We start from the raw sequence: 19,213 nt of genomic DNA, 5'->3' as shown, positions 1-19,213 counted from the left end.
GAACATATCAGATCTAGAAGCTGCCAACTTCTGACTCAATAGCCTGTGAGGAAACAGGTACAAAAGATTTGTACAAGCAGTGACAACATACTGAACCAATCAGATTCTCTCACCACAGGACAACAGTTAGGTCGATCAAAGGCACAAACAGCAGAAATGAGAAGACTAGTGGAAGGAAAGCAACAGGCACATACCAGAGTGACACAAGTGATGGCTATGGTAGGTGGAACACTAGCCCCCCCCCCCCCGGGGGGGGTCCACAGATATGTGTGAATAGGTGCTGTTACATGGCAAAGGGGATGTTTGCAGATGGTAATGGCTCAATCGGTTGAGTGTCTGACTCTTGATTTTGGCTTAAGTCACGATCCCAGGGTGGTGGGATCGAGCCCCACATCAGTCTCTACACTGAATGTAGAGCCCATTTGGGACTCTTTCGGATTCTCTCTCCTCTCTCTCCTTCTGCCCCTCTCCCCCATTCACACTCTCTCCAAAATAAAAAGATAAGTATTAGAAAATAAATGAATGCGTTAAATTAAATGGAAAAGAAAGAGGTTACCCTGGTTTGTTCTGGAGGGTCCAATACAATCGCAAGGGTCCTTGAAAACAGAAGGGAAAGATGGGACTGTACACAGGAAACCAGAGAGATCGCAGCATGAGGAGAAATCATTCCAATGTCGCCAGAGTTGAAGACGTTGGAAAAGGGCCATGAGCCAAGGGAAGGACTTCTGACCCACAGGTTGTAAAATAAGAAATTTGTGCTTTGAGTCAGTAAGTTTGGGGGAATGTGTTACACTAAGAATAGAAAACTAAAACAATGAATTAGCTGTGAAGAGCTCCAGCTGAGAGGTAACAATAATAATCAGCCTCTGGATAGTGATTCTATAATCAACTCCCAGGTGAGTCATTCTGTCAAAAAATAAAAATGCCAAGAAAGACCCCATGCTTTGAAGGTTGTGATTAACATTACTGATTACTACTTTGCACCTTCATTTCATTACTCATTAGATTCATGTCATTCATTTCAATCATTCTGTTGAGAAATGGGTAAATTCTGTTCAACTTTACAAAATAATGAAATTATCTCAGGACTCCAACAATGACCTTCACAATAACATGGGATTCTGAGAAGAAATTCTAGAGAGAAGAGCTAAAAATATCAAAATAGATGTGCACACATTGTCCAAAAATATATATGAATTGGATGAATAAATATGGTCCTACCTCATAATAATGAGGGATGAAAACAAACTGCGACATGACTCCCACGAACATTCTAATTTCACTGCCTTTTCTGGCTAAGGGGGGTAAATTCAAACATCTTCAAGGCAAATGCAGGTAGGAAAAGAGATGCCTTGTCACTTCAACTGCTTTAGATACTCACAAAATCAATTTCACTTGCTTTTACTTGAATTTTGCAATGTGGGATGGTTTGGTTATATGGTTTTTTTCTTCTTTATTAAGTGTTCTGTGGGCTTTTGAACTACTTGTTCCCTAGCAACTAAGAATGTCTTGTTTCTAAAAGATGTATTAGCACAAAAAGAATGATATAATGTTCTTTCGTGGTCACTTTCAAAGATCAAAGTTCCCTTACCTTAAGAAATTTTGCAATGATTCACAAGTATAACAAAGTCTTTCTTTTTATTTATCATAAGTTACATCATCACAGAAGCGGGCCAATAGAAAGGGATGTTCAGATATGTCAAGAGTCCTTCATGTCAGGTAAAGAGTAACTAGTGACACTAGGTCTGAATTTGTCTTAGAATATATTTTACCAACAACAAAGAAAAATTTTAGAAACCCTACCTTCCTCTGTTAAAAATTAGCTGTTAAAAAAATGAATGTTGCCATAAAAAAATATGCAATATTTACTAATTAGCTCCTGATCTCTTCAAACACTCCCTACCTACTCTTTAATTAAAACAGTAAACGATGCAATCTCATAAATAAATGTCAAGTTTTTTTTAAATGTCTCACTCTTGAATACTCTTTAGTACACTGTCAGTTGTGTTTAACACAATTAGTAAAAATCGCTTTAAATTATAGCATTTTGTTTCCTTTCCCCTGTAACCTATCTTTCTGAGATAGGCTACCACCTTTGAACTTTTTTATGGCTGGAGATTTTTATTTGACTACCTTTTTTTTTTTTTTTTTTCCAAATTGTTATTGAAATTCTAGTCAGTTAAACTACAGTGCAATGTTGGTTTCAGGGGTACAATTCAGCGATTCATCATTTACATACAACACCCAGTGTCCATTTTGGCTACTTTCAAGTAATTGCAAACATCATCTAACATTCATAGTTTATTAAGCATCACATTTGTTATATATTTCATATTTCCTTTAACCAGAATGTAAATTTCTTTTTTTTTTTTTAATTTTTTTTTCAACGTTTTTTATTTATTTTGGGGACAGAGAGAGACAGAGCATGAACGGGGGAGGGGCAGAGAGAGAGGGAGACACAGAATCGGAAACAGGCTCCAAGCTCCAAGCCGTCAGCCCAGAGCCTGATGCGGGGCTCGAACTCACGGACCGAGAGATCGTGACCTGGCTGAAGTCGGACGCTCAACCGACTGCGCCACCCAGGCGCCCCCAGAATGTAAATTTCAAGAGGACAGAGATTTTATTCATTGGTACACCCCAGCACATAAAACATGGTCTGCACATGGCCAGTACTCGTATCTACTGATGGCAGGCAGACAACACCTAAATGGTCATCACACCCTAAAAATAGACTAAATACACAAAAGCAAGATAATGATCAATGTGAAGATTATTAGTGTTCCACTTAAGAGGGAGAGAAAATTGTGCTGTCAGAATTCAGAGTAAAATAAAATCACATGGGTTATAGTAGTCAAAAAGATGCAATGATAGCCACACTTTGAGGGAAATATATATTAATATGGGGGGAAAGAAATCAGAATCTGTGTGATACAAGGAACTATTAGAAAATACAGACTGAAAGGCAAAATGAGACACACTATCAAGGAAAGCTATAAAACTCAGGGTACTGGTTTATACCATAGAATATGGTCAACTCCAAGCTCTATTGCTCAGAACTTCTAGTAAAGTTAATTAGCACACAGCAAGAATTCAAAATATAACATAGGCCTGTTTACTATGAACCTCAACACACACACACACACACACACACACACACACACACACACACACGTGCTCATGTAATTATATACATATACGCACATATACATATATAATTGATCATGTTTGGGGGCTCCTGGGTGGCTCAGTTGGTTAAGCATCTTGACTTCAGCTCAGGTCATGATGTCTCCATTCATGAGTTCAAGCCCCACATCAGGCCCTGTGTTGACAGCTCTGACAGAGCCTGGAGCCTGCTTCAGATTCTGTGTCTCCCTCTCTCTCTTCCCCTCCACCACGCTCACTCTCTCTCACAAAAATGAATAAACATTAAAAAAATAAAACAATTGATCATGTTCTTGAATTTATGGTGCATATTTTTCTGATGATAACTATACCAAACCAGCATTCAAATAACAAACACAAGAGTTCAAAATTCTTTCCTTACTCCTTCCATATGATAAACTTTTCAGCTGGGACACTATCACATTTAAGATGAGACATTACCTTTAAGAAGAATATTTAGGAAGAATGAAATCAGAATTGGAGAATGTTCCACAGTATATCCTGCTACTTGCCCTAGTTCCTATTAACGAGTATTTAATGGTGACACTTTCCAGCTTGCATTAGATGGCAGAAGGACCAGAACAAGTAACAAGCACAAATATGCCTGGGCTTTCTCCAAACTACACATCAGAACAGGCGATAATATTTAACTAGAAGGTTAAATACAAGGGCTCATTCCTGGAACACAGAAACTAACCTACAACAAAGACTAAATTGAGTGAAAGAAAGAGAAAGAGAGAAAGAGAAAAAGAGAGAAAGAAAGAGAAAGAGAGAGAGGAAGGAAGGAAGGAAGGAAGGAAGGAAGGAAGAAAAAAAGAAAGAAAAAAAAAGAAAAGAAAAAAAAAAAAAAAGAAAAAGAAAACAAGAATTCTTCAGATTTTAGGTTGGAGACATTTCATACATAAGGTAAAGAGTAAGTTTATCTTTAAGAAGGCTCAGAATTAGAGGTGCCTAGGTGGCTCAGTCAGTTACACATCTGACTCCTGATTTTGGCTCAGGTCATGATCTTGCCGTTCATGAGATTGAACCCTGCATCAGACTCTGTGCTGACAGCTCAGTACCTGCTTGAGATTTCTCCGTGCAGCTCTCTGCCCCTCCCCCACTTGTGCATGCAGGCACGCTATGGCTCAGGCTCTCTCTCTCTCTCTCTCTCTCTCTCAAAAAGAAATAAACATTAAAAAAAAAAGAATATTCAGAATTTTTTTTAAAAAAGGGTATTCAGAATTAAAACAAGAAAAGCGTTAAGATACATATAATAAGAAGCCACCTACTTGGGTTTTTTGTTTGCTAATTCCAGAGATAACATTAACCTAGCCTCTTTCACTTTGCATATCTGGAGCCACATATGAACTGTGTGTGTGTTTTGAGTAACAAATTCATAAGCAATTAAAAGTACAAGAGATCATACTAGATTCTATTAAAACTAAATTAAAAAATAATTAGCCATAGGCTGAGTGAGCTGCTTGCTTAATGTCCCTAACCCCAAATGACCCAAATTCGTTTTACTGCCAACAAAATAATTTTTAAAAGCAGCACAGTTTAATTTGCTCTTAACCATTATACTTAACAAATGGCTTTTCTAAAGCAAAACTGCTACCTATCAATGCTGATAGACAACTTTACAAATTTATATTAACACAAAGAATTCCATACATTGATTCTTGCCTCAAATTTTTCAGTCCTCCTAGAGCCGTTTTCCAACCCGAGAGCTCCTGACAATTTTACCAGATGAGTCTTTGTTGTGAGATGGTGTCCTGTGCATTGTGGGATATATAGCAGCATCCTTGGCCTCTTGACTCTAGATGCCAGGAGCACCCCCTCCTCTGGTTGTGACCATCACAAACGTTTCCAAGCACTGACAAATGTCTCCTGCCCCTGGCTGAGAACCACGGCTCTAGACATAAAGGCATGAAATGTCTTCAGGAAAAGTAAATAATGAGGAGCTGTATGCTGTACCCTGAGAGTGTGCAGTAGCAGATGACGGTCTTTTATGCCATCATCTTCGTGCTAGAGAAGCTGCCGCGTGGCTACATCACATAGGGGTTCTTAGCCTCCATCTTCATTGTGCTGCTCACGGACAAGAAGAGAGCACAGGAGGCATTCTATCATTCCCTCTGTAATCAGTATTACCCAACCATTAGGTTGCTCTTGGGAAAACAACGAATAATCATTTATCCCTCAAGTACTAGTACAACATAAGCAGGTGTTAAGTACTGATTGATAATGGAACGGATTAGTAAAAGAAAAAAAAAAAAACCTTTTATGAGTCTTTTACTATTCATGTTTGTCAACCCATAGTACTTCATTTAAAAACCAGTTAATAAAATCTTGAAAGTCACCATCACATTAGAAATGCCCTGGAGTTTATTCCATACCTTTAAAAACGAATGTAATTAACCACTGCTCAAAAAAATTAGCGTCTTAATTTAAAACCTCCAGTGGACGGGTGCAGGGAACCCATACTCTCTACTGATAGTACTCTCTGCAGTCAAAATAGACTTCTGGCTACTTAGAGAGAGAAAAAAAAAAGTGGGTTTTTCCCCTAAAATAACTGCAATCTCAAGTTGCCTACGTAATTATGGTAATTGATTTAGTTACAACATTTCCTCATTGAGAGAATAAGGCAATGCTAAATAAAACCAGTAATTCTGGGTTTGCTTGTTTTATATCACTTTCAAAATATAGTCTTCACAATTGCTTCTTAATATCAATATCCAATAAGGTTATATTTGAAAATTAATTGTATTACTCTTATAAAATAGTAATTATGCTACATTTGTAAAGTAATATGAAGATAAGGTGACATTTTAAAACATAAAGCTACATTTTAACATGACATAAGCATTTAACGTTTTCGTAGCATCTGTGATGACTTTCCTGTTTCATTTCCTATTTCCTTTTTCCCCTATAACATATCTGCAAGGAAGAGAGAGTGTTAAGATCTATCTCGCTTGACAAGCAGGTAACAGGAAATCTAATACCACCCAGCTATTTAGCAGCTCTCCCCAGAGTAGAAAAGAAAACCCCAGCCCTTGCTGTTGCCTCAGCATCTTGCTGATTCCTCGTCAGAATCACCCATGATTAATTATGTTCTTCTCTAGAGTATCATCTTTTGTAAATAAATTAATATATGAAGCTCTCCACCACCTAGAAAATGAATATTCTATTTACCTAAGTGACGTGACCACAATGTCAAAGTAAAAGCATCAGTCTATTAATACCATGAGTTACTAATGAAATTATTCACTTAAAACATTTATGTAAATACTAACTTAATTAAGAGTACTGAATGCTCAATATTTAGACACATTTCATAGTCACATCTTTGAAAGCATATTGAAATATGTACGCATTGATTTTAATATAATCTTAATTTATGAAATCACAATAGTGAATCAAAAGCCAGAAAATTCTATGATGATACCAATGCAGAATGATTTTACCTCCAAAATTACAATTCCGGGGGAGGGGGGGATTCACCAATTTTCTTAAAAACATTTGCATATTCTAACCTAACATGTTAGAAATGCAGACAGAATCTACACGTAAGAAGAAAGCGTTAAAACAAGGTGACACACGTTGTGTCAACTCTCTTACAAAGCTAAAGGGATAGAATAATGTCTGTTAACAAAAAGACTGGATTCCCAGAGCATCCTGCGTTGTCAGAAAATACAACACAACATTAGAACTGAAACAGAAGGTAAGTGTCAGATATTGTGGGTGAAGATTTCAAAATGTGTACGTTGTTAACACTGTAGGAATCACCCCTGCACCGGAGATAAATACAAGAGGAGTCTGGGCAGCTTACAAATCATCCAAAAAAGCCATAAGAAAGGCTTCATATTATATGAAGGATGGGAAAGGAACAGAAAAGGAAATGTAGCAGAGGCCTCTTGCGATGTCCAGAAAGCTACAAATGTCTCTGCCTCTGGCCACAGGGATACAGAGGGAGTTAGGCCTTTACTGTCCCTGGGCGCCAGGGTTGAGGCACTTAAGTCCCCTCAGGCACAGAATTCCAGGAGTTACTCACTCACTCTGCGGATGGTGCAAGTTTCCAACTCTCCAGAGTGCCTCCTTCAATTCTGCACCCCCTGAAGATCACACGCCTCGCCTCAGTCTAAGTTCCGCTGGTGCCCCGGCCCCACCCGACCCTCACCAGGAAAAGAGACCTATTTGGAATGACCTATTTGAAAAAACTCCACCTCTCTCAAAACATCGTCTTCACACCAGCTTCCTAATATCAAATATGTTCTGCTTAGAGGCGAAGGAGTTACTACAGACTTAAACAAACGTAAATGAGAACCATCAGTCCAATTTTTTTAATGAACAGGAGGCCCCAAGGAAGTCTTGGATTCCTAAAGGAAAAGGGGGAGGTGGAAAAAAAAATCGTCCAAAAGGACAACAAAACTCGCAGATGGTTGTGATTTGCTTACATTATTGTGATTTGCTTTCCACACAGCAGGGTCGGTCAGGGGACCAGCTGAGGATCTCAGACCTATTTGCAGAGTTCTGTTTTCTTTTTTTCTTTTTTTCGCTTTTTTTTTTTAACTTTTTTTTTGGGGGGGGGGGATAGAGAGAGACAGAGCATGAACGGGGGAGGGGCAGAGAGAGAGGGAGACACAGAATCGGAAACAGGCTCCAGGCTCTGAGCCATCAGCACAGAGCCCGACGCAGGGCTCGAACTCATGGACCGCGAGATCGTGACCTGGCTGAAGTCGGATTTTTTTCACTTTTTTAAAGAGCTGGGGAGGGGCAGAGAGAGGGAGCGAGAGAGAAAATCCCACAAAAGCTCCACACTGCCAGTGCAGAGCCCCATGCGGGACTCAAACCCACGAACCACAAGATCATGACCTGAGCTGAAATCCTGAGTCAGACACGTTACCAACTGTGTTCTTTTAAAACAACTTTTTGCAGACTTAAAAGTGTCTTTCATTGAAAAACAAACAGTAGTTTGTTTTTATCGATTCATCTTTAAAAAACTTCCTCACAAAGCAAATTATCATTCTTACAGAACCCATTAATTCAGAATATCTGATAATTTAGATACTGGTTGAAATTTAAGTATATTTGTACATGAAGTATTTTATCAACATATTAAGTGAGAAAATAGTTGCTCAAGAATGTTTTACAAACTTAAAAACTTTGTTTCCAAGAATACTAAGACCACCTTAATTTTTTTAATGTTATCTATTAGCTAATATATGATCATCAGCCTCTCTCTACTTGTCAGCTACAGGAATTCATAGGTCTATGTGTGTGTGTTTAAAAGTCATAAAATGGGACTGCTCAAAGAGTTCAAAGAAGACACAAACAAATAAAAACAAACAAAACATCCTTTGTTCATGGATCGGAAGAATTAATATACTTCAAACAGCTATACTACCCAAAGTCATAATCCCCATCAAAATACAAAAGGCATTTTTCAAAACATAGAAGAAGAAATCCTAAAATCTGCATATGGCTTGTTAAAAACAGAAGATAATATTGTATTATAGGTTATGTAAGGTGATAAATAACATTACAATCGTACTGCAATATATAAATGTATCAAAGTAACACAATGTACATCTTCAATTAATACAATGTATTAATCATTATCAATCTTCCTGGGCTAGTATTTAATGATGCCATAAAGCAATTTTTATAAAATTAGAAAGTTGCCTTCTTTTAGCTATGTTGCCTCATCATAACTGCTTCTGAACCTTCAGGTAACAAGCTAGATCTGTCCTGTGATGCCAGGAAAAACAGATCCATTAAATAATTAGGGAAGAATCACCATTTCCACAATATTAAATATCAACCTAGGAACCTGCTAAATTCCTCTATTCAACTTTTGATCCTCACCGTGCATCCAATACCCCCAAACTCAGCATAAAGTTCACTCTCGGGGCACCTGGGTGGCTCAGCAGGTTAAGCATCTGACTTTGGCACAGGTCATGATCTCGCGGTATGTGACTTTGAGCCCCGCATTGGGCTCTGTGCTGGCAACTCAGAGCCTGGAGCCTGCTTTGGAATCTGTATCTCCCTCTCGCTCTCTGCCCCTCCCTTGCGCGCGCACTCTCTCACTCTCAAAAATAAATATACGTTGAAAAAATAATAATAAAGTTCACCTCAAGTCTGGTGTCCTTCAACTCCTCTGAGCTTTAAGTTCCCATGGCCAAAAAGAAATGCAACCCTTTAGCCCCCATCAAGGACCTTTTCTTTCTAGGCAAAAGGATAGGGGCATATGGAATCATTTATCTATGCAAAATAACACTCTTTATGAGCCCCAATACTTAATTTTTTTCCAATAATAGATTCTGCATTCTCTCTCTCTCCCATCCCTTGTTATAATATATAATTATTTGTAATTTTTTTCTGTCACATAGTTAGGTATATGTCTCATAAGCAAAACACTGCGGGGATTTTCTTTCCTCCTGTCCGTTCTATTTTTTTATCCAAATTCAGACTAGGCCATTTATTCATTCATCAATATTTGCAGTATTCTTAGCAACCTGTGCCTGATAAAGCATAACGGAAATCAGGTAAGTTGTTTTTGGTTTTTGTTTGTTTTTTTTTTAATGATTCATTGCAAAAGGCAGATTCGGCAAAAGGGTTTACATCTTAACACCAAAAGTAAAAGTGAGGTCAGCCAAGAAAGTGGTTTCTGAGGCTAGAGAAACCCTGGAGTGAAAAAGACAGCTCCTGAGAGCAGTTTATTCTTAATCTCAAACTGCCAATAAAGAGAGTCATAGAACTTCTAACCAGAATCTGTCAAGTCTCATTTCTTTTTTCTCATTCCACAAACTGTCACTTTCATAGAGGCTCGCCTTATTATCCGACACAATTTCATTTTTTTAACACATCGTCCAATAAGGAATCGTTGCAGACCCCAAGCATCACCTTCCAGTAAGTAGCTTTCCGGAACCTTTGCGCCCACAAAATGGAAATTTCTGAGTAGTACAGTGTCAGTCCTCTGAAGAGAGGAACTGCATTTCTGTCAATCGTTGGCACCTGAACGGTGCCTGGGACGTACTATGTGCGTAACAAGTGTTGATGAGAATTAAATTTAATCATTGTTATTCACAAGGAAACACTTTTCATTTCCAAATGTATTCCCTATCTCCTCTCACAGATATTTGTTTCTTAAGATACTTTTGCATGTTGAAACTTCCAACTGGTTTATAAAGAGATTCTAGAATAACTTTTTAAAGTATTTGTTAGTAGGTTTCTTTATGAAATTCAAACAATATATAAGGTAACCATATATTCTAGTTTCTGCCTGGGAGGAATATTCACATATAAATATTCTTATCACAAATATTCGTATATCATGCATATATTTGCTTTTACATCTCACGCCACCAACTCCTCACATTTTTGGAACACAAAAGGTCTCACTGTAACACTAAGAACACAAGATAAAAGTACTTTCAAATTATTACATTACTTACACTAGTATCAAAGTAGTGAGACTGTAAAGAAATGACATTTAATTTTTTTTTAATCTCATGGAAATTACATGTAAATGCTCTTTTCCAAGGAAAATAATCTATATAAGATGCTATACAAATATTTATACGTTGCTATCATTTCCAAGAATCATTTTAGAGTGACTTTCATAGCCATTTCATAAATCAGAAGAAAACATATTTTATAGTGTCTCCTTCTCTTACACAAAAATCTTTATTACCCATCTCAATGACTCACTCTAGTCTCCAGACATGGCTATAAACACTTTCCAGCCATTTTTAAAAATACTATCTACCCTCAAAAAAAGAACATGTGTTCCCACTGAGGATATTCAAAAGAATCCATCAAGGACTTAAAGTCACCACGGTGTGAGAGATTCTAAAATATACCCTGAAGAACAGGCACATGAAACCCCACTATGAGTTTTAGGGGAGTCTGCACATCACATAAACTCATCTAAGGTAAGGCTGTGTGTAAAGTGTAAAGCATGGTGAGAACGCGACATTAATTGCCGGGAATGACATTCTTTGCTCACAATAACTAGCAGGTACCAAGGGTCCTTCTCAGAATCTCACTACCCGATGCACATGAAAAATCACATCCTATTCATAATAGAGAAACGCAGTTTCCTAGAGGATAAGAGCTGCATTCAAAGATTCACAAATGTCTTGCAGTTGTACTCACATCAACAAGCTGATTGACTCCACTTGCTGTTTTTGCCAGTGTGACAAGGTCTTCTTGCATCTTATCCACCCATGACTTGATACTGCAGAAACCAGAAGAGAATGTTCCATCAGAACTCTGGGAAAGCCAAGTCACACGCATTCGATATTCGTGCTGTACATAATTCCTTAAAGCGCCTCGAAATTTCTCCCTCCCCCCAAGTTCCTACTATGTCCACCCTCCCAACCCATTCTCAAATTACAAAACCAATGAACCTTTAGGGTCCACTTCTTAGGATGGTGATACCCCACAAAACATAAAAGAGCAAATGACACAGATGTCTTCTTCAACATAAGGGTATTTCCTTAATTTTTAGGAAAATTATATTAATAGTTACTAAATAGATTATTCTAAACATGGAGCACCTGGTGGCTCAGCAGGTTAAGCACCCAACTCTTGACTTTGGCTCAGGTCATGATCTCATAGTCATGAGATCAAGCCCCATGTAGCTTGGGATTTATTTACTTATTTATTTTCTTTCCTTTTCTCTTTTTTCTTTTCTTTTCTTTTCTTTTCTTTTCTTTCTTTTTCTTTCTTTCTCTCTTTCTCTCTTGGGTTTTCTTTCTTTCTTTCTTTCTTTCTTTCTTTCTTTCTTTCTTTCTCTTTCTTTCTTTCTTTCTTTCTTTCTTTCTTTCTTTCTCTTTTTCTCTTTCTCTGTCTCTTTCTCTCTCTCTCTCTCTCTCCCCCACCATTCCCACTCTCCCCCTTTCAATATAAATAAATGCACATTAAAAAAAAAAATTTAACTAGGGGTGCCTCGGTGGCTCAGTCAATTAAGACTCTGACTTCAGCTCAGGTCATGATCTCACTCACAACTTGTGAGTTCGAGCCCCACGTCAGGTTCTGTGCTAACAGCTCAGAGCTTGGAGCCTGCTTCAGATTCTGAGTCTCCCTCTCTCTGCTCCTCCCCTGTTCGTGCTCTCTTGCCCCTTCAAAAATAAACAAACATTAAAAAATATTTCTTTTTACTTTAACTAAACTTCATCCTTTAGCTTGTAAGTCTTCTTAATATACTAAGGAGGTGTTACAGGTAGAATATTTGAAAAAAAAGTAAGAAAATATAAATTCTTTTAAATTTTTCATAATTCTATTAGTGGATAACCACTGTTAATATTTTGATATACTCTCTTCTCGTCTTTTAAAATTCTTTCACATAGTTGAAAGCCTACTATGTAAAATTTGTATCTCTTGATTTGCTTTGGTCATACAACAAATACTCCCTCATGCCATTATAAATATTTTATAAACATTGTATGTTAATGGCCACTTAATATTCCATTATCTCTACCTGCCATAATATATTTGACCATCCTTTTTGGTTAAAATATAGAGTATCATCAGTTTTAACCACTGTAAATTACACAGCAGCAAATACCTTACTGAGTAAAGTTTAAAACTATTTCATTTCCTAAGCCAGACTTTTAAATTTGGAATTCCTGGATCAAGCCTTAAGTTTTAAAGAAACATGTTGAGCATTAAAATTATGACGGGAAGATTTCAGTTCAAATGCTTTTCATGTATATACTTCAGATTAATGAAATGGAGACCTTAAAATACAAGTTATGGACATCAGGACATTTTAGAAAAGCTTAAATCAATGGTCTTATTTCTTCCTGGCATTAGAGACATTACCAAATAGTACACAATGTTCCCCCTTCAAATCAATATAATTTAATCTGTAATCCCTTCATATATTTCATTTATTCATCCTTATTTATAAAAAGACATAAAATGTGTATTCTTTTCTGCCCATGCAAATATAAGAAAACACTAGTAAGAATGATAAGAAATGATATATTTGAATTTGAACTTCTGTCTACATATATATGACATCTGTATTTATCTTTTCCTTACATATCCTACTTCTTCAAATTTGATTAGTATCTTTAAGAGACCATATCCAAGAGTGGTTTAGAAAAGTGCTGTTTTGAAAATTAACTATGTGGGCGCCTGGGTGGCTCAGTAAGTTAAGCGTCTGACTCTTGAGTTCATTCAGCTTAAGTCAAGATCTCACGGTTGTGAGTTCAAGCTCCATGTCAGGCTGTGCTGACAGCAGGAGCCTGCTTGGGATTCTCTCTCTCTGCTCCTCCCGGGCTCATGCTCGCTCACTTTCTATCTCTCTCAAAATAAATAAAAAAGCATTAAAAAAAATTAACCGTGTATTTCATAAGTGTTCAATTATGAGATTTAACCACGTTTGTCCTTCTTTTCCTTGAATAGATAAGAATTCCAATAGAACTACAATGTTACCAACTTTTTGTCGGATAAATTTAAATATAACAGAATAAAAAATTAAATGTGGGGGAAGAAAGCATAATGCAATAAAGGGATCTAAATGAGGTATAGAAGAACATATAATAAAAAAAAAAAAAAAAAAGCTGATAGGGCCGCCTTGAAGGCTCAGTTGAGCATCCAACTCTCAACTGGTCAACCTGAAAGGTCAGATCGTGATCCCACGGTCGTGGGATCAAGCCCCGTACTGGGGCTCTGCACTGAGTGTGGAACTTGAGTTTTGCTCTCTCTCCCTCTCTCTCTCTCCCCAGCTAGAGTGGGCTCTCTTTCTCTCTCAAAAAGTACATACACACACACATACATACATACATAAGCTGATAAGCTAAAGAGGAAGAAGGAAAACAGAAAGTCACCAAAAAAAGGAAGAAATGCCTTAAAGAAAAACACAGAGAATTGACTTACATGTGAGGCAAACTAATTAATACATAAAAGCTGAGGGTACTTGCATACAAATGAAAACAAGGAAGAATATCTACTGAACCACGCTATACAAATATGATTTTCAAAGGTAAATAAATATCAAGAAACAAAAAATAAATACCTGGGAGGAGGTTATAGAAAGAAAGCTATAGAATCATTAAGATGAAGGCTACAAACCACATTATTCTAATGCTATGCTTTCTGCTGTTTATAAACTGGTGCATATTGTAGGGGCCAAAGGCAGGCCACCATGATGGACCCAAGATGCGCCACTTTAGCATGAAAATTATTTTAAATTAAAAGCAATCAAATTCCAGTAGATTTAGGAAAAGCTCTTTAGCCCCTCAACTGTCTGCTTGTATATGGAAGACAGCTATGTATAGAGATTCTTCCTTACCTAAGAAACGTATCTACATAACAGGGAACCTCTGTTTTTGAATAATCTCCTTTTACCTTCTTGCTAATGGTCTTTCTCCCCTTTGTAACCTCAGACTCCATTCCTCCCCTTAGCTTCATACAAGCGTCATGTTGCTTCAATGTCTTTGAAATTTCCGTGTCTGTGTGGATTCCCCACAGGTATGCTATTAAATTTGATTTTCTTCTATTAATGTGTCTCATGTCAAGGTGATTCTTAATTCAGCCAGAAAGAGCTTCAATGGCAGAGTGAATTCTTCCTCCCCAATAATATATTTGAAAAACACTATAAATATTCGTATTCTTATTACTATTATTAGATAAATAACTGTATTAGATACTGTTTATTAGATATGTACCATTATTAGATAAATAAATTGTGCTCCATTTCTACACTAAGAATAATAAATTGCAGTAGGGAATGGGCAGGCGCAAAGACCACTGACACCATTTTCTAATTCATATCATACTATTTCAATTCTCCAAACAGTTACTCAACAAGTCCTAAAACCCCAAGTAAATAAGTCACCTCTTCCCAAGGCACCTGGGTGGCCCAGTTGGTTAAGCATCTGTCTTAGGCTCAGGTCAGCATCTCACAGTTCATAGGTTCGAGCCCTGTGTTGGGCTCTGTGCTGACAGCTCAGAGCCTAGAACCTGCCTCCAATTGTTAGTCTCTCTCTCTGTCTACCCCTCCCTGCTCACGTTATGTCTCTATCGCTCAAATATAAAATAAACATTATAAATCAATCAATCAATCATCTTCTCCCAAATGTAATTCTCAACATTGACAAATAGAATTGACAAATAGAAGTATTATATATCCCCGGGGCTACTGGGTGGCCCAGTCGGTCGAGCGACCGACTTCGGCTCAGGTCATGATCTCACAGTTTATGAGTTCGAGCTCCACGTCGGGCTCTGTGCTGACAGCTCAGAGCCTGGAGCCTGCTTCTCATTCTGTGTCTCCCTCTCTCTCTGCCCCTCCCCCACTCATGCTCTGTCTCTGTCTCAGAAATAAACATTAAAAAAAAAAAGAATTGTTATATATCCATTTTGCTAGGCAACTGAGAGACAAAGACGATATATGTGAAAAAACAAAAACAGAAACAAAAAACCCACAACTCACGCCTGAATTCTGATTTACACTACAGTGATCCAAAACGTGCATTCTAACTTGACACCTGAGTGTACTGTCACTGCCAGTGTTCATTGAGATTAACCGGTTTTGGCTGAAAGTAATCGAGGACCTATCCACTCTTCTCACCCCCAATGACAAGCTGTCAAGAACACTTTATAGGAGCAAGGATTATTTTTCATAGATATGAGGTGCTACCCGGTTTTTCTAAAATTCATGAGTACTATGCCTTTCCAACCTGGAATTAGAAGATTATAATGACCAAGAAATAAGCAAAGATCCCATTCATCAAAAAAGGGAAAAATTACACAAGGCAAAACTCATAGCTGCAGATTCTTTCTTGGACTTTCTCTTTCTCAGTAAATTGTCAAGCACATACGTACAATCACTAAGCTCTATTTTACTACCGCCAGAAGGTACCGTGAAATTTGAGATTTAGAGAGGATATATCCTTTTCATGTAATAAGAAATGAATACAGCAGTCCACAAGGAAGAATTCATTGTTTGCTCTTTGTTAATCCATTCAACAAGAACTCAAGTCTGCTGGAGATATCAAAAACTGCAGATGCAGAAATGACAAATATATGCCTTATAATCCAAGCTCAATCCTATGACCTGTGCCAAAATCAAGAGTTGGATGCTCAACTGACTAAGCAGCCCAGGCACCCCTACCCTTCCAAGTTGTTAACTTAGATAAAACTTAGACAATAGAAGGCATGTTAACAAAAGACAGGTTTAGAAGGGGAAAGCACACATTATTTATTTAATACACGTTTTACATGACACAGGAACCTTCATAAGGAAATGAAGACTCAAAGAAAGGGTTAAACCTGAGTGTGCTTCTGCTAAGTCTGATAAAAACTAGAAAGTCATGGAAAGATATAATAGAGCAAAGAGTATGAACAAAGTGTAGTAAACTAGGGGGAACTTAACAAAGATGATGCATTCACATTCTTTTCTCTGTCCCTTGTCTTCAGAAATAAAGGATGCTCCTTTCCTCTGGGGTTAGGGAAGGCAATTTTCATAGGAAGGGAAGGTCAGGAAGTCCTTGCATGTGACATTTCTCAAACTCCTTCAGCTTGAAATACTCCGTATCATATTTGGGGGTAGTGTGTCCTGAATTCTAGCAGCGGGATACATTTCAGGACCAAGAGATAACCACTTAAAGTTTATCAAGTAGTAATGCCGGGAGATAGATGGAGAAGACTTTCTGGAGTAATAGCTACTTGAAGTGAGATTTGAAAGATGAGTGGAATTTGACAAAATTGAGAAAGCACGTAAATAAGAATGAAGGCAGAAGGAATATAAAAGATGGCCTAAGTAGTCTGAATAGCTGGCTGGTTCGACAAATGACACAGAATGGGAGCAGGCATGGCAGGGACAAAATTGAGGCAGATAGATGGTCCAGGCCAAGTGTCTTAAATAACATTCTGAAGCATTCAGAATGACTTCCCCAAATAATGGAGAGATCATGGAAAATGTGAAGTTAGAGAGTAACAAGAGCAATTAAGTACCTATAAACATCATGAAGTAATTTTTCAGACAGCTAAGTGGACAGTGGCTCTGAGGGAAAATGAAAAATGAGAAGGGAGGGTCTCGATAAGAAATGACGGGGATTCAAACCAGCCCAGTAGCAGTAAGAGGAGACAGAAAAATGGAGGAGAGGTCAAGTACAAGAAATTTTCTCAACAAAAATTCTGAAGTATGGACAACAGAATTTCATGTTCTACTGGATATAGACAGCGAATGGAGAAAGGATTTTAGAATGATTCATGGAGTTCTTCAATTAAACAATAATAGGACATTTTGATAGAGAAAGCACAGAAGGAACAATTTAGAGAGACACTGATGAGTTTTTATTGGTTCAATTAGATATGTTTTGGGGAGATCCATGTGGAGATATTCAGTAGGCAACTGAATGTACTAGGTTTGGAGTTGTCTGAAGTTTAATACGAATATAAAGATTTGATGTTTACAATGTATGTAAAGGACATTAGGTAAATCAACGTATGACTCTCAAAGGACAGTGTATGGAAGGAGGAAGGAAATACACAGTACTAGAACTCTGGAAAATAATGTTTAAAGAACTGGCAGAGGATGTGAGTAGTAGCAAAAGAGAAGAAAATCCAAGAACAACACTATCACAAAGCCCACAGACAGGAAAAGTCTCCAGAGAGGATGTAGGTATAGAGTCATCAAATAAGGTGGGAGAAGTCTACTCACCTTATGTGTAAGGAGAATGAGAGAAACACAAATTGAAGCCTAGTAAAGAATGAAGTACAAAGAGTTAGTACTTATCTTTGTTTTTTAACATGAGAGATTGAAGCATGCTTCCATGTGTTAAGAACAGCAAGTAGAGAAGGAAACACTGAAGATTCAAGAGTGAACATGTAATTTGTTGACAGAGCAAGGTCCTTCAGAAGACTCTAGATCAGGCTTCTTCTTGTTCACCCCTTGTATTCCAAATATGAGAGTGGACATTAAATGAATAAATAAGCATAACACAGGAGACACCCAATCCATGGCTAAAAGGGAGGATACCTCTTCCATGGAGATAGAAAGGAAAATGTAAAAGCTTTTAGGTAAATGGAAACAACCAGAACAACTTGATCAAAAAGTTGAGACATTTCCACTTACTGGTCTCTATTTCCTTTGTAATAAATGAGACAGAGTCATCTGTTCAGAGATGAGCAGTGGCTATTAAGGTAGGCTTGCAAAGAAAGCTTGGAGGTTTAAAAAAGAGCATTAGCTGGAGGGTATTTAAAGATGTGCCCTATACTGAAGGTCATCATTTTTTTTCTGGTAGTAATCAGCATAACTGTGTGACTTTCTTCACTATCTCTTGACTGGAGAGGGAAAGAGGAGAGAAAAAAGGCATTCAGATAAATATGGGGCAGGTATCAGCAGGCAGGAAAGGATAAGGAAAAGTGAATTGCAGGACCTAAACATTTCAGGATCACTACTAATTCTAAATAATGAAGACACCAAAAATCCCATTAAAGTGTTATAGTATTATATTCATAAAGAAGGTCTCTTTTCCAAATCTTTTTTCTATGAAATAAAAAATCCTATTAAACTATTTCTTGGGAGATGTGGAAATACTGCCACTGCCGAACTTCAAACCTTTCTCATTTTTTGTTAGCTTTTAGCCTAACAATCTTCTAAAAGAACATACTTGGAGATGAAACAAAGGAAGTGGCCCGAATACGCATACCCCACTCGACATCACTTAAAACAATATATGCATTTTTACAGGACAAATTCCTAAAATCACCATAAAATAAAAGAGATTGCTCACAGAAAGTTTAATAGTTCGAACGTTTTCTCTTCGGAATATATATATATATATATGTATATATATATGTATATATATATATATATATACATATATATATATATATACACGCTACAATCTCTCACCAATGCATATTTGATCATATAGATACAACAGAAATTAAGTAACAGGTATACTATTTCCATGAGAAAACACAATGGATTTCAAACAGGAACACACTTACTCTGCTTGGCTCGTTAGAAATGAAACTCCCTGGCTTCGAGACTCAAGTGGTAACAGAGGCTTCACTATTATGATAGCTTTTGAGCGGGATAGGTAGTCAG

The 19,213-nt window shown here is 37.4% G+C and overlaps 1 protein-coding gene across 9 annotated transcripts in view; it reads right to left on the bottom strand.

Annotated features, from left to right (window-relative positions):
* Nucleotides 1–19,213, bottom strand: part of CACNA2D1 (calcium voltage-gated channel auxiliary subunit alpha2delta 1) — a 495,580-nt gene that overhangs the window by 393,595 nt on the left and 82,772 nt on the right. For all 9 annotated transcript variants that reach the window (XM_040472796.1, XM_040472797.1, XM_040472798.1 and 6 more), the window contains exon 2: nucleotides 11,299–11,380. In XM_040472796.1, the coding sequence (XP_040328730.1) occupies nucleotides 11,299–11,380 (82 nt within the window). The remainder of the gene's footprint in view (nucleotides 1–11,298; nucleotides 11,381–19,213) is intronic.

This window comes from Herpailurus yagouaroundi, unplaced genomic scaffold, assembly GCF_014898765.1.
Source record: "Herpailurus yagouaroundi ecotype Mexico unplaced genomic scaffold, PumYag 100, whole genome shotgun sequence".
In the NCBI taxonomy this organism is placed as follows: Eukaryota; Metazoa; Chordata; class Mammalia; order Carnivora; family Felidae; genus Herpailurus; species Herpailurus yagouaroundi.
Note: the sequence above shows the minus strand (reverse complement) of the source record. Positions and strands in the feature narration are given on the sequence as shown.